Source organism: Pteronotus mesoamericanus, unplaced genomic scaffold (assembly GCF_021234165.1).
Source record: "Pteronotus mesoamericanus isolate MK-2021 breed Mesoamerican mustached bat unplaced genomic scaffold, CSHL_Meso_final contig_20, whole genome shotgun sequence".
Taxonomy (NCBI): domain Eukaryota; kingdom Metazoa; phylum Chordata; class Mammalia; order Chiroptera; family Mormoopidae; genus Pteronotus; species Pteronotus mesoamericanus.
In genome coordinates this window covers 4,862,052-4,876,178 of record NW_026555085.1, presented here as the reverse complement: position 1 = coordinate 4,876,178, position 14,127 = coordinate 4,862,052, and the positions used below count along the sequence as shown (strand labels likewise).

At 39.8% G+C, this 14,127-nt stretch overlaps 1 protein-coding gene across 1 annotated transcript in view; it reads left to right on the top strand.

Moving 5' to 3' along the window:
* The first annotated feature begins 1,396 nt into the window (after window positions 1-1,396).
* Window positions 1,397-14,127, top strand: part of ILRUN (inflammation and lipid regulator with UBA-like and NBR1-like domains) — a 101,129-nt gene continuing 88,398 nt past the window's right edge. The window contains exon 1 of the mRNA XM_054569252.1: window positions 1,397-1,738. Coding sequence (XP_054425227.1) covers window positions 1,581-1,738 — 158 coding nt within the window. The 5' untranslated portion in view covers window positions 1,397-1,580. The remainder of the gene's footprint in view (window positions 1,739-14,127) is intronic.

The following is a 14,127-nucleotide window of genomic DNA, read 5'->3' as shown; positions in this document are numbered from 1 at the left end:
CCCCCCAACAATCTCCTGATATTTTCAGCCACAACATTGAACTATTTCTTGAGTGCTCCTTATGGAGCATGCACAGTATTGAGCTCATATATTCTTACCTCATGTAATCCTCACAATAATCCTATCTGTGCAAGTACTATGTTTACCAATAATTAGCAGAATGAATTCCAAATGCGTGACCCCCAAACCCAGGCTTTTGAGTCATCATATTTTACTTTTATTTGGTAGTGGGACAGGAGGTAGACTGATCTCCCTTTCCATAACCTCCTAGCACCCTAGACCTACTTACTCTAGTTTTGTATGCTGTTGAAAATATAATCCATCAGGAATCTGAAAGCTGGGCTTTAGTTTTGCTGCTCTGCATTTCTGGACAAGGCATTATAAGCTTTCTGGATCTCACTTTCCTTATTTGTAAAACAGAGAGCTACTTGAATGCAGGAGACCATATCCTACTCATCGTTTTCCCTTTGAATGTAGCAGAGTGTCGGGGCAAATAGTGTTCAAAAAGAACTTCATGAATGAAGGAATCTAAGGGGATAGACAAAATGGTCCTTATACTTCATTTCTCACTCTTTGGTTTTGAAACGGGTCCTTGACCAGGTAGGTGTACCATATATAGTAGTGCTTTGCCTTCTATTTTAAAAATAGAACAAGGCATGCCAAATTCTCATGACTTAACCTTTATTTTGAGAGGGTTGGTCTTGACCTATTATGTATGGTGTTTGTTTGGACCTGTCATTAATGTTTTCATCAAGGCGTCCTTTACTTCTCCAGACTAGCTAGTACTGCTGCATAACAGAAACAGCCCTGAGAAACTATAGTAATCACCGAGCGGGGCGGGAAACCAAGGATTTTCAGCTAAACCCTTCCGGGAAAGCAGCTCTGTAAATTTACGCAAAGTCTTTCCAGCACTAAGGGGATACCCCTTGGCTGGGAGAACCGGGTCCCCGGGTACACTTTGGTACTTGACTTTGCCATCATCTCTACTCTTTCCTGGACTTTTTGCAGGAGTTTCCTCACCTACAAAATGGTGGAGTTGTCCAAGGTCCGGAAGCTTCTCCTCCAGACCCAGCCTTTAACTCCGCCCCTTGAGGTTGAAGGCGGGGCGAGACGAAGGTCAGGCGAGGAGTCACCCCTTGCCTCCCGCCACTGGGCGGTGCCTTTCATCCTTCCCACTTCCCGCTCCCTTGCTACACCGCGGTGAGGTCACGCGGGGGACGTCACGGGGTTGTGACGCCACTGAGGGGCGGGCCTCCGGGAGAGGAAGGGGCGGGGCCTAGGAGGCTACGCTTGCGCAGTGGGCGCGGCGCGGTAGGAGGCGGAGGCGGCAGAGTAGCAAGAGGCGGTGGCCGCAGCGGCGGAGGCGGTGGTGTGGGGGGGGTGGGAGGGGGGGAGCGCGCGCGCGAGAGTGGCTGAGTGAGTTTACCCCTATGAGGCGGTGAGAGGCCCGGGGCCTACCTCAAAGGTGCGGGGTCGCGGCGCTAGCTAGCAGCGGGCCCCCTCCTGGTCCCCGGGCCCGGCGGCGCAGCGGCGGAGGCTCGGTTGTGAGGAGGTGGGGAAGCGGGTGTCCGGCCCCAGACATGGAGGGCATGGACGTGGACCTGGACCCCGAGCTGATGCAGAAGTTCAGCTGTCTGGGCACCACTGACAAGGACGTGCTCATCTCCGAGTTCCAGCGGCTGCTCGGCTTCCAGCTAAACCCGGCCGGCTGCGCCTTCTTCCTGGACATGACCAACTGGTGAGCCGGCCCTACCGCGCCAGCGCTGGCAGCGGCCTCGGGGCCCTGAGGAGGAGGGAAGGGACATCAGAGCCCCGCGGCAGGGAGGGCCGGGCGGGCTCTGAGGGGCACCTCCTTCCCGGGGCGGAGAAGGCGTGTACGGGCGCCCCAGGGGCAAGAGAGAGATTGGGGGCTTAGCAGGGTTCGAGAGGACGTACGAGGAGTGTTGGAGGCCATAGAGGGCAGGAGGGGCGGAAAAGAGATCGGGGCGGGGGGAGGGCCCCGAGGTTCTGTGAAGTACTAGGGGCCGTGGAACGTGGGAAGAGGGGAAAAGACTGAACCTCGAGGCATAGGGATAGACTTGGGAGTAAAGAGGGCTGTGTTGTTGGCTAATAGTAGAAGGCACAGGAAATTTGAATTTGGGGAGTGGAATAAAAGCTTCGGGTGTGGAGTTAGGGACTGAGGAACACAGGGATGAGGGGAAACTCCAGGGGAGTATTAGGTGATATGGAGGAACCTGGGGCGCGGGAAAGACTTGGGAATTAGGAGCTGAGAAGAACAGATATGTGTTTGTGTGTGTGTCCCCGTCCATGCGAGGATTGATAGGGAAAAGGAGAAGAATATTAAGAATGAGCATGGTGAGAGAGACGATTTTTCTGAAGAGTTGTGGAAGAGAGTGGTGGAATCTACTAGTAGGTCGGCTAATGGGAGACTGGGAGTCTTAGGCTTGGGGCAGGATCTGGGAAAAACCTTAGAGAAGTGCAGGAAAGTTCCCTTAGGGAAGGGAACTTTCTGAGAAGACTGGGACCCACTGCTCCAGAATTCCGGAATGGAGAGGGGGTTATCCGAAAGAAAGCTAGCTGAAAACGGAGAACTTGACTTAGGCTGGAGACTAAGAATTTTTATTTTGGAGTCTCCTTGGAGAAGATTGAAATTGGGCAGAAGACCATGGCCCTTAGACTAAAGGACTATTTCTTGGTTTTGGACGTAGCATTTGCTGTTTTTGATAAGCAAGGCTTTTCCTCTTGTTCTTTGAGGAGGGATTGTTGAGTTCATTCAGGGTGAGTGAGAAAGTGGAGACTAACAGACTTCCTTTGAAAAGATTTCAGGTAAAGAAACTCACCTTTCTTCGGTCAAAAAGCCATGGATGAATGCCCTTTGCTCTCTGTGTTGGGCAGTCTCTTGACACGTGGAATCTTGTTTCTCTTGGCATCATTTGTACAACTGTCCTCCCCTTTATTCCTTGCCCACTGAATGCCTCAGGCACTGCCAGAAAAAAAGAAAGAGGTTGTAAGCCTAGTCTTTATCCCATTCCTCATCTAGTTCTACCCAGAATGATGCTCATTTTACTAATGGGAGTCTTGTAGCTGTGACTGCACCAAAAGTGATATGTGAATATTTCCTGTGCAGCATCATTGATCAGTCCTATTATTTTATCTATAAAGTTGATTGTTATAGGAAGAGTGGGATTGAATTTTTAGATGTTTAGAGAGACATGGAATGCAGGAGATGGCCTTTAGGATTAAAGAAGTATTTGTCTGTATCACCTGAATCTTTTATGTCCAGGATGATCTCAGGCAGGGACTATTTTAAAATATTTTTCTGAACACCAAACCTATGGTGTTTAAGTAGAGAGCGACAGGGTTATTGAAAACCCTGAGAAAAGGTATTGCGCTGGTCAAATTGAGAAAGCTATCTGAAGAAGGGTTGTTCTCTTGCCTGTCTTCTTTTCCCACCCCAGCTCTTTTTCTTCCTTGTTTACACTAGTTTAGCAAAGGAAACTTGGCATATTGTTGCTGCCAGTTTGATAGGGGAGGATCATTATTTCTCCCCACCCCTTTGTGAGTTGTACCATTTAAACCCTGTCCTATTAAGTTTTTAGTTCTTTAGAGCCAGGGTTTACTAGTGCAATTATTATGGCTACAAACCAATGTAATGAATTTTATATGCTTGAGGGGGGGCAGGTGTGTGTGTGTGTGTGTGTGTGTGTGTGTTTAACAACTAAGATCATTTATTTTTAGGTGTTGTGAAAGATGAGGCCTAATGTGTGGATGGGGGAAAAATAACCTAAAAAATTATAGTTGCATTATAAAATTTTGTTTGAATTTTTATAAAAATTATTAAGCTCAAAGGTACAGAGTAGTGTATATTCTGATGAGATGTGATCTCTGTGTATAACAAGGTATGATACATTTCTGAATGAAGAAGTGAGGCACTAAAAAAATGTATTCTGGCTTTACAGCAGTTAGAAGCCAGTAACTTCTTAGGAATCCAGGCAATTAAATGAACACTGAGCTTTAAGTCACATTCATTTATTTTTTGGTTGTAGAAGTCATGTTTTTTGTTTTCTTTTGATTATAAAATGAAAAATCATTTGTGAACTGAAAGCAGTAAGACTTGTTGCTCTTTTCTAATGAATGCAGTTAGCTCCATAAACCAATATTGTGTTCTGAGTCCTTTGTTGATCTGGCTAAATTTGTCCTGATAGACTTTTGTTTTAAACAAATAACCATTGTAATTAATAAAATCTAATTAAAACGCATACATGCGTGGACATATTTGGTCAAAATATTTGTGTTTTTTAAGTAAATCTCTAAATTCTAGAAATGTATTGAGTATCAGTTAATGTCTAACTTTGGAACCTGTTGGGATGGCCTAGTACAGGTTGGCAAAATACCTCAAACTGCTGTGGTTAACCTGTTGAATTTAAGATAATTAACCTTCCTGTGACTTCCTAAGTGCCTGCTTCTCTGTGATGACTATTAAAAAATAATGTGGTAAACTAAGTTATTTTAAAATGAAGGCTGTGAAGTTCTAAAATAAGTTGGTAAGACTATGTTTTTGTTTTCCAAAGAATTTTTTGTTACTAGTAACAACTTTTTAAGAAGCTGTTGAAAAACTGACAAATTCAGTGTTTTAAGCCTTGTAAATTTTCTACCTGTAAAGACAGATTTTTTTTTTCCCTTAGGTTGGGTATATATTATGTTATGATATTTATATTTATTTAATTTCAAGTATCATTTCAACTTAAGCATTTTTCAGTGTTTATACTTGAGCTGGCAGCCATGCTCCTGGAAATGATGGAATTGCTTCTGACAAAAGTAGTCAATTTTTACTTCCCAATTGAGTACATAAACTGAGTATGTGGTATGGTGAAAAAACTCAGTATCTGGAGCCCAACTGAAATGACTTGTAGCCTAGTGTACTTTCTATAGGTGGAATTTTTTTTTTTTTAAATTGAATTTATTGGGTGATGTTGGTTAATAAAAATGTATAGGTTTCAGGTATACAGTTTTATAATGCATTATCTATAAATTGTATTGTATGTTCTCCACCCTAAGCAAGTCTCCTTTACCATTTGTACCCCCATATCGTTTTCTACCTTCCCCTACTGTATAGGTGGAATATGTTGCAGAGACACTATTGGGCTGTGAATATAGAACCTGGAATTCTAAAACTGGAAGTTGGTTTAAGAGGTTGTGTACTTCATTCCAGTTTTTCCTGCAGAATTGCATATAAACCTGCCAGGATAGCTTATTCTTGTGTCTCTGAGGGCAGAGATTTGCATGATACCTTAATTGTAGTGTTTAATTATTTTTCTAGTTGTAATTTGTCAAAACGAAGTCTCTCATTGCAATTTGAGCTTTAAAAAATTTTTTTAAAAGATTTTATTTACTTTTAGAGAGAGGGGAAGGGAGAGCGAAAGAGGGGGAGAAACATCGATGAGTTGCCTTTCACACACCCCTAACTGGGGACCTGGCTTGCAACTAGGTGGGGAATTGAACCTGTGACCCTTTGTTTTCGCAGGCAGGCACACAGTCCACTGAACTACACCAGCCAGGGCAACCTAAGCTTTTGTTTTTTTGTTTTTTTGTTTTTTTTTTTGCTATGTCCACCTTAGAGATGGAGAATATCTAATAAAAGCTATGCTTAAGAGGTCAAAAAGCTTCTGTTCAAACGCCAAAAATTTTCAACCATTTACAATGTAAACATATTCAATTTAATGGTTTCTCACCCTTTAATATAGGCTAAGTTTATAGTCTATAAGTCTAATATATTTTTAAAAAATTTATTGTTATACTCATAATAGATTATTATATATTTTTTAAATATTTGATTAATTTATTTATATAGAGAGGAAGGGAGGGAGAAAGCGAAGGAGAGAAACATCAAAGTTTGTTTGCATCTCACGCACCCCCCACTGGGGACCTGGCCTGCAACCCAGGCTTGTGCTCTGCACTGGAAATCGAACCAGTGACCCTTTGGTTTGCAGGCTGGTGCTCAATCCACTGAGCCAGGGCTAAGTCTAATATATTTATGTGTTTTTTTCAGGGGTAACTATACAGGAGTCAGGAGAGCTTACATATGGTTTTTTAAAAATTGATAAAATATACATAACAAAATACAATCTTAACCAATTTTAAGTGTACATTTCATCGTTAAGATTTTAAGTTTACATTTGTCCTTAAAAGTCGTTTGTCTTTGTTATGTTTTTAAAGTTAGTTGTACTTTAGCATTTATGGTATTTAAATGCATATGGTAAATGCATAATACATCTTTTAAAGTACATGTACTTTAGCATTATTAGCAAATAATACATCTCGATTTTTAGACGACATTAACTTAGGAGTTAGTAATGGCCTTATTTCTCACTGTACGTATAAGTAAAATATCTTTTTCACTAGCACATAGACAACATTGACTTTCTCTCGTATTCACTGGGCAAGAGCTTTGCAGTTTTAGTGTTGCAACATCCTAGGTTGCCTCCAGGTATCTTTCAGGAAGCAGTGTGTACTTTTCGGAATACTACACATGCATGTTCATCATGGATGGAACAGATGTTTTGTAGGAAAGTAATTTAGGGAAACCTTTTTTGTGAAACAGTGTCCTATTGACAATATCAACATTGTCAGAGGCAATAAAATAAAACCACTGTTATACAGTGAAGTGAAATCAGTATCTAGATGTGAAAATCAGTTGTACCTCTCGCATGATCTCAGTGTCTCCCCTGCCTGATCTCAGTCCATTTCTCAGTCACCTGCATGTTAAATGTATTTCTTATTCACTCTTTATTTTACATGGATGAATCTAGAAAAAGTCCCTTTATGACAGGTAAAACATGGTATGAATACTGGTTTTCTTAAAAAAAAGTGTGCGAAACAGCAGTTTTAGGAAGAGAGTAGGGAAGAATTGTGTAACACTCCATGATGAGTGCTGTGCAGTCTTGCATTTTTAAGGTTAGTAGTTCTTGCTCTGAGTGGCACACACAAGTTGGGGCTGTGGGTATAATATAAAATAGTTTACAAATAAAGTACACAAGTTAATTTTAGTTGTAAAGGAACACAGTAGAAGTACATTGTTGTCCTGCAGGAAGTCTTTTTACTGTCCTACTGGAGAGGAACTTGGATTTCTGATCGTGTATCAAGCTAGAACCAATCTCCATTGTAGCTAAGGCTATGCCACCTCTCATCTTCTCATTCACCCACACAAAATGTGTCTAGCGTATAACATCAAAAAGTATCAACCAGACAATATTTAGACAAACGTGTTTTGGATAGACTCCTAGAAGATAGTGTGGTAAAAAGCAGAAAACAACCTCGATCTTAATTTGCTTTCTAAGAGGAAAAGAATATGCCTGAAACTATCAAAAAAAAGTTTCAGGATGATAAGGAAACATTCTTATGTTAATACTGAACTAAATGAGTAAAATGTCAGTATCGGTAAGACTGGACTGAATCAAATAGAACCAGTGATTCACAAAAATTGAGTACCTGCTATGGGGAAGTTGCCTTTTTTAGAAGTTAAGTTTTGAAATGGTCGGGGGGTTTTTAATTGATGAAAAAGCAGTGTGTTATAGGTAGAGGGTATTTCCTGAACCAAACTAAGAAGGAAGGAGCAGGTGGAGTAGGGCCACCTGGAAGACTGGTTTGGCTAGACTGTGGTTAGTAGGATCAGTAGTGACAAGACATGGAGCTTATTTTTATTTTTGGATTGGAATATTATTGATTTTTATTTCTATTTTTTAAATTTTTATTTTTTAATTACAAAATTTATTTTGTAATGTACAAAATACATTACAAAATTACAAAATACATTTTTGTAATTTGTAAGTTACAAAATACATTTTTACTTTATTTAAATGTACAAATATTTACATTCAATATTATTTTGTATTAGTTGCGGGTATACTGCATAGTGGTGAGACAATCTATACACTCTACAAAGTGCTCCCCGCCCAGTCCTCAACATTTCCATTACTCACCTGGCCCATACAGAGTAGTTACAACACTGCTAAGTATGTTCCCTATGCTATACATAAATCCCTGTGAGCACTCTGTACCTACCATTTTTTACTAACTAATTCCTTCACCTTTATCACTACCCCTCCAGCCCCTCCTTCTGGCAGCCATGGGTCTGTTTCTATTTTGTTTGGTCATTTATATTGTTCTTTAGATTCCATACGTAAATGAAATATATGTTATGTGTCTTTCTCTGATTTACTTCACTAAGCATATATCCTTTTGGTCCATCCATGTTGTTGCAAATGGTAATATTTCATTCTTTTTTATGGCCAAGTAATATTCCACTGTATATATGTACCATAGCTTTTTTTATCCACTGGGGAATATCGTTGGTATTTTAAAAAGTAAGGTAAAATTAACATAACAAAATTAAACTATGGTAAAGTGACATTTAGTGTATTCACAGTGTTGTGCAACTACCATCTCTATCTAGACAAAACATTTTCCATCACCCCAGAGGGAAACCTGGCACCCATTAAGCCGTTGCTCCCATCATTTACCAAACGAGGACTGCAAATATTTTGGATATTTCATAGAAGTGGAATAAATGGAACTATATGATATTTGTTCTATGTGTTTGGTTTCTTTCAAGGGTCATCCATGTTGTGTAGCATGTATCATTAATTTATTATTTTTTATTGGTGAGAACAGTATTCCAGTGTATGGTTATACTACAGTTTGTCCATTCATTTTTTGGTGGACATTTAAACTGTTTGCACTTTTTGGCTATTGTGTATAAGTGCTGCTATGAACATATGTGTACATGTATTTCTTTGAGTATCCGTGTTCAGTTCTTTGGGGTGTATACCTAACAGTTGAGCTGTTGGGTCTTATGGTAATTCTGTGATTAACTTTTGAGGTACCACCAAACTTCCACAGTGGCTGAATCATTTTACATTCACCTTAGCAGTGTATGAGGGTCTGTCCCAGTTTTTCTACACCCTTACCAATACTTATTTTCCTTTTTTTAATTACAACTGTTCTAGGGGTATGACATGGTGCCTCATTGTGAATTTGACTTGCGTTTTTCTAGTTACCAGTGATATTAAATGTCTTTTCATATGCTTGTTGGCCATTTGTGTATCTTCTTTGGAGAAATGTCTGTTCAAGACCTTGGCCTGGTTTTTACCTGGGTTGTCTGTCTTTTTGTTGTTCAGTTGGAGGAATTTTTTTTGTATATTTTGGATACTAGACTCTCACCAGATATGTGATTTGCAAGTATTTTGTCCCATTCATTAGGTGTCTTTCATTTTCTTGATAATGCCCTTTGAGGTATAAATGTTTTTAATTTTGATGAGGCTCAGTATATCTAATTTATTTTGTTGTTGCTTGTGCTTTTGCTGTTGTATTATATCTAATAATCCATTGCCAACCCAAGGTCATGAAGATTTACCTCTATGTTTTCTTCTAAAAGTTTAATGGTTTATGTTCTCATATTTAGGTCATTGATCCATTTTGAGTTAATTTTTGTATATGGATGAGATAGGAGTTCAACTTCATTCTATGGAGTTTAATTTTGTCATATTGTAGGCTCTGGGGCTGACTTCTCACAGACTGTGCATAAATATATACTTTTTGAAAAATATTTTTATTTTTAGAGAGGGTAAGAGAGGGAGAAGGAGAGGGAGAGAAATATCAGTGTGCGACAGATACATTGACTGGTTGCCTCTCTCACCCCCCCAACTGGGGACCTGGCCCACAACCCAGGCATGTACCCTTACTGGGAATCGAACCAGCAACCTTTAGGTTTACAGGCTGGCACTCAGCCCACTGAACCATGCCAGCCAATGCTGCATTAAATATATTCTTTACTTATATTAAACATATATTTTACTCTCTTAGGCTATCACTAAAAATTGGGCCAGAAAAGAGTGTAAGATTTTCTTATTGGGAGGAAAAACTTAAGATGTTCTATTAAGCACCCCAAACTAAATGTGTTTAAAAGGTCTGTTTATCCTTTTCCACATCCCTAATCAGCTTGCTTTCTGACTTTTCCCTGTTCTGTTAATACCTCTGATGGTCTCCCAAACACAAGGCTTGCACTGAGTTATTTCCAGTGCCCTCCTTTTCTTGACACCCAAGTTCATTTGCCAAACCCACTTCATTTCCCCTTTGCAGTGCACCTCCAAATGTTTTTTTTTTTCCACTCCTCCAGTCATCATTTTAGTTTGTAGATTGTATTACCATTCAAACAGGGTGTAACATAGGAATAGTTTCAAAATGGTTTTTTGCACCTGGCTTCCTTCCTTCTAGTCCATTTTGTGGACATACCAGTACCAGATCAGTCTTTGTAAGTCACAGCTTTGATTTAGGCCCTTCTTTTCTCAGAAACCTTTAACAGTATGTGTACCAGATAGAGAACAGAGAGCTTTAGCTTGACATTCAATACTCTCCAAAGATTAATCCCAACTTGTCTGCCTCTACCCTTGTGTCGTATCTTTGTGCTGGATTCCTACTTTTCTGTGTCCCATTCAGATTGGTCTGCTGCTCATTTCCCACACATACTTTTGCTTTCCCAGTTTTAAACATTTTTCTTCCATGTAGAATACTGTTCTTTCCTCTCTTTATATCTCATGAAATCCTACTGTTTTTTTAATTACATTTATCATATGTGATATACACCCTGTAATGGCCTTTGCTTCTCCCTAAGCATCTAATGCAAAGTGTTGTGCATAGTAGATACTCAGCATATATTAGAAGAGGTAATTAATGAAGGTAGATGGGAGTAAAGGCTTCATTTTTATGGAAATGTTGAACTCTAGTGCTGTTAAAAGAAACAAGTCTTACAAATTAAGCTCATTTTCAGTTATGAGCATCAGATTTAAATCTTGCTAATAGTTCCTACGTAACTTGAAAGCAAATTAAAAATTTAAAAAATATTTTATAATTTTATTTTTAGAGAGAAGGAAAAGTGAGGGAGAGAAATATCAGTGTGAGAGAGTCATTAGTTCATTGCCTCTTATACACACCCCAACCTGGGACCAAATCCGCAACCCAGGCATGTGTCCTGACCAGAAATCAAGCCGACAGCCTGTAGCTTTGTGGGGTGCTGTCCAACGAACTGGACCATACCTGTCAGGGTGAAAGCAAATTAAAATTTAAGTAACAACTTCTGGTCAAGATGGAGGCATAGGTAAACATGCCTCATCTCCTCTCACAACTACAGCAAAAATTACAACTAGAGTACAAAACAAATATCACCCAGATTCATCAGAAAACTGAACTGTATGGAAGTCTTGACAACCAAGGAATTAAAGAGACCACATTCATCCAGATGGGTAGGAGGGGCGGAGATGCAGAACAGGTCGTCCCACATTAACATATGGTAGATAAAAATATGGAGGGATACCTCGGGGGGCAAAGCATCCCAGCCCAGACAGCCCAGACCACCCAGCCTGGTGTTCCAGTGCCAGGAAGATAGGTCCCCATAACTTCTGGCTGTAAAAATCAGTGGGGTTTGGGGCGGTGGAAAAAACTGCGGGATTCTTAGGAGGCTCCTCTTAAAGGGCCCGCAATGGACTTAGAGCTTACACAGACTCACTCCCTCTGGGATTCAGCACCAGGGCAACAGCTGGAACGGTACCCATGCATATGGGGAGAAATCGAAGTGACTGGCGCAGGGCAAGTGCCAGGAGAGAGCTTCCTCTCTGGCAAAACTCCAGAGCCTAGGCAGCGGCATTGTCCCCTCTCTGAGTCCTCCCCTACACAGAGCCACAGAACGTTGACACGGGTTGCCCCTCCCTGGTGATTACCTAAGGCTGTGCCCCACACAACTTACAGCTGTGCTTTTCTATAATAGGTGATGCTACTAAGACAGGGCGTCAAAGCAGCACTACCTAATACAGAAAAGCAAATGCAGGGAGTCTACTAAAGGGAGGAGACAAATAAAAATGGCCCAAATGAAAGAACGGAACTAAACTCCAGAGACAGAACTAAACAAAATGGAGATAAGCAACCTATCAGATGCAGAATTCAAAACACTGGTTATCAGGATGCTCAAGGAACTCATTGCGTACTTCAACAGCATAACAAAAACACAGGCAAAAATGAAGTTACATTAAGTGAAATAAAGAATCTTCAGGGAGCCAACAGTGGAGAAGATGAAGCCAAGAATCAAATCAGTGATTGTGAACATAATGGAGAAAAAAACCATTCAATGAGAACAGCAAGAGGAAAAAAGAATTAAAAACAAGGATAGTCTCCGGAGCTTCTGGAACATCTTCAAACATACCAATGACCAAATCATAGGGGTGTGAGAAAGAGAAGAGGAGGAAGAAGAAACCGAAAATTTATTTGAAAAAATAGTAAAAGAAAACTTACCTAATTTGGTGAAAATTAAACATACAAGTCCAGAAGCACAGAGTCCCAAACAAGATGGATGCAAAGAGGACCACACCAAGACACATCATAATTAAAATACCAAAGGTTAAAGATTAGAGAGAACCTTAAAAGCAGAAAGAGAAAAGCAGAGAGTTCCCATAGGCTGTCAGCTGATTTCTGAAAAGAAACTTTGCAGGCTAGAAGGGACTGGCAGGAAGTATTCAAAGTGATGAAGAGCGAGGACCTACAACCTAGATTATCCAGCGAAGCTATCATTTAGGATTGAAGGGCAGGTAAAGTGCTTCCCAGACAAGGTAAAGCTAAAGAAGTTCATCATCACCAAGCCATTACTAAGATTTTATTTATTTACTTTTTAGAGAGAGGAGGAGAGAGGGAGAGAAGCATCAATGTGCGAGAGATACATCAGTCATTTGTCTCTCACACGCCCCCAACTGGGGACCTGGCCTGCAATCCAGGCATGTGCCCTCACCAGGAATTGAACCAAACGACCTTTAGGTTCTCAGGACACCACCTAACCTGCTGAACCACACCAGTCTGGGCTCAAATATTTTAAAAACACTGTGTAGGCCAAAATAAAGCATATCTGGAGGTAGGATATGGTCCCACTAATTTGCAACCTCCAGGCTAAATGTGAAGAGCGAAAATCTCTCCAGATACAGCGACTAGTATTTTTTCTGTGCCTTTTAGAGAATTTCTAAATTTCTGTGCCTATAAATTCTCCGTATATATATGTGTAGACACATACACACATATACATAGAGAATTTTCTATACATATATAAAAATATGTATGTAAAATTTTAACAACAATGGTATTGCAGTTTGAATAATTGTTTTTCCTATTCTGAGTAATGTCTATGCTGGCACTTGTACTTTCTTTGCTTCAGTGGGAAGGGAAACTAGTTAAGGTATTGTACTTGGGTTGGTTGATCAAATATATGTGCTTTTAATGGATAATGTAGTGGTGGACTTTGGTCTTTTCAAATACAGTAGAATTCCTTCACTGTATTAAGCAACAGGCTGTCATCCAGTAATTACATATAATTATTAAAATTTCGTTTTGCTCTGTTAAGAGCAAAGTGTGTTAAGTAAATTACCTAGTAATCAGGTCATCTGAATTAGGAGAAACTGCCAGGTAAGTTGAACTTTTTATGGACTCAAATGTAACAGGACTGAAACTCACTGAAGAGGTTTAACTCTTATTAAATCTCTTGTGCAGATGAAAGTAATACCGTTTTTACTTGTTGGAAGGGTGATTAATTTTGTAAGTGGTTTTTCTACCAATTGTCCAAAGTTAACATATGCCTTGGCAGGGGGAACAGTTTATCCCAAATAATGGAGGCAGCCCCACTGAATTTACTAAAAGCCATTAAAAAAAATTAACAGTTGTGTTTTCTTGCAATGTTTCTGAGGGTTCACACTTGAATTACTATGCTTGAGGTCAGTGTTTCACAGCCTATTATGGAGCAACAGCCCACTAATGATTGATTAAATGATACACAGTGTCCTTCTAAAGTGCTTTGTCATCAGCATTTCTTTTCTAAAGTAAATTTTGCTTTTTAATTTTTTTAATACTTTGATAACAGGCTTCAAAAGTGTGGGAACGCCTGAGTGATAGGGTTTGCATACAACTAAAACTGGGAATGACTGCCTTTTAGAATTTTTTAAAATTTAAAAATAATGTTTACAATAAGATTTATGCCATAATAAAACTGTTATAATAAAATTGTTAAATTAAAAAGTACTAATAAAAAGAAGGCAAAAATAA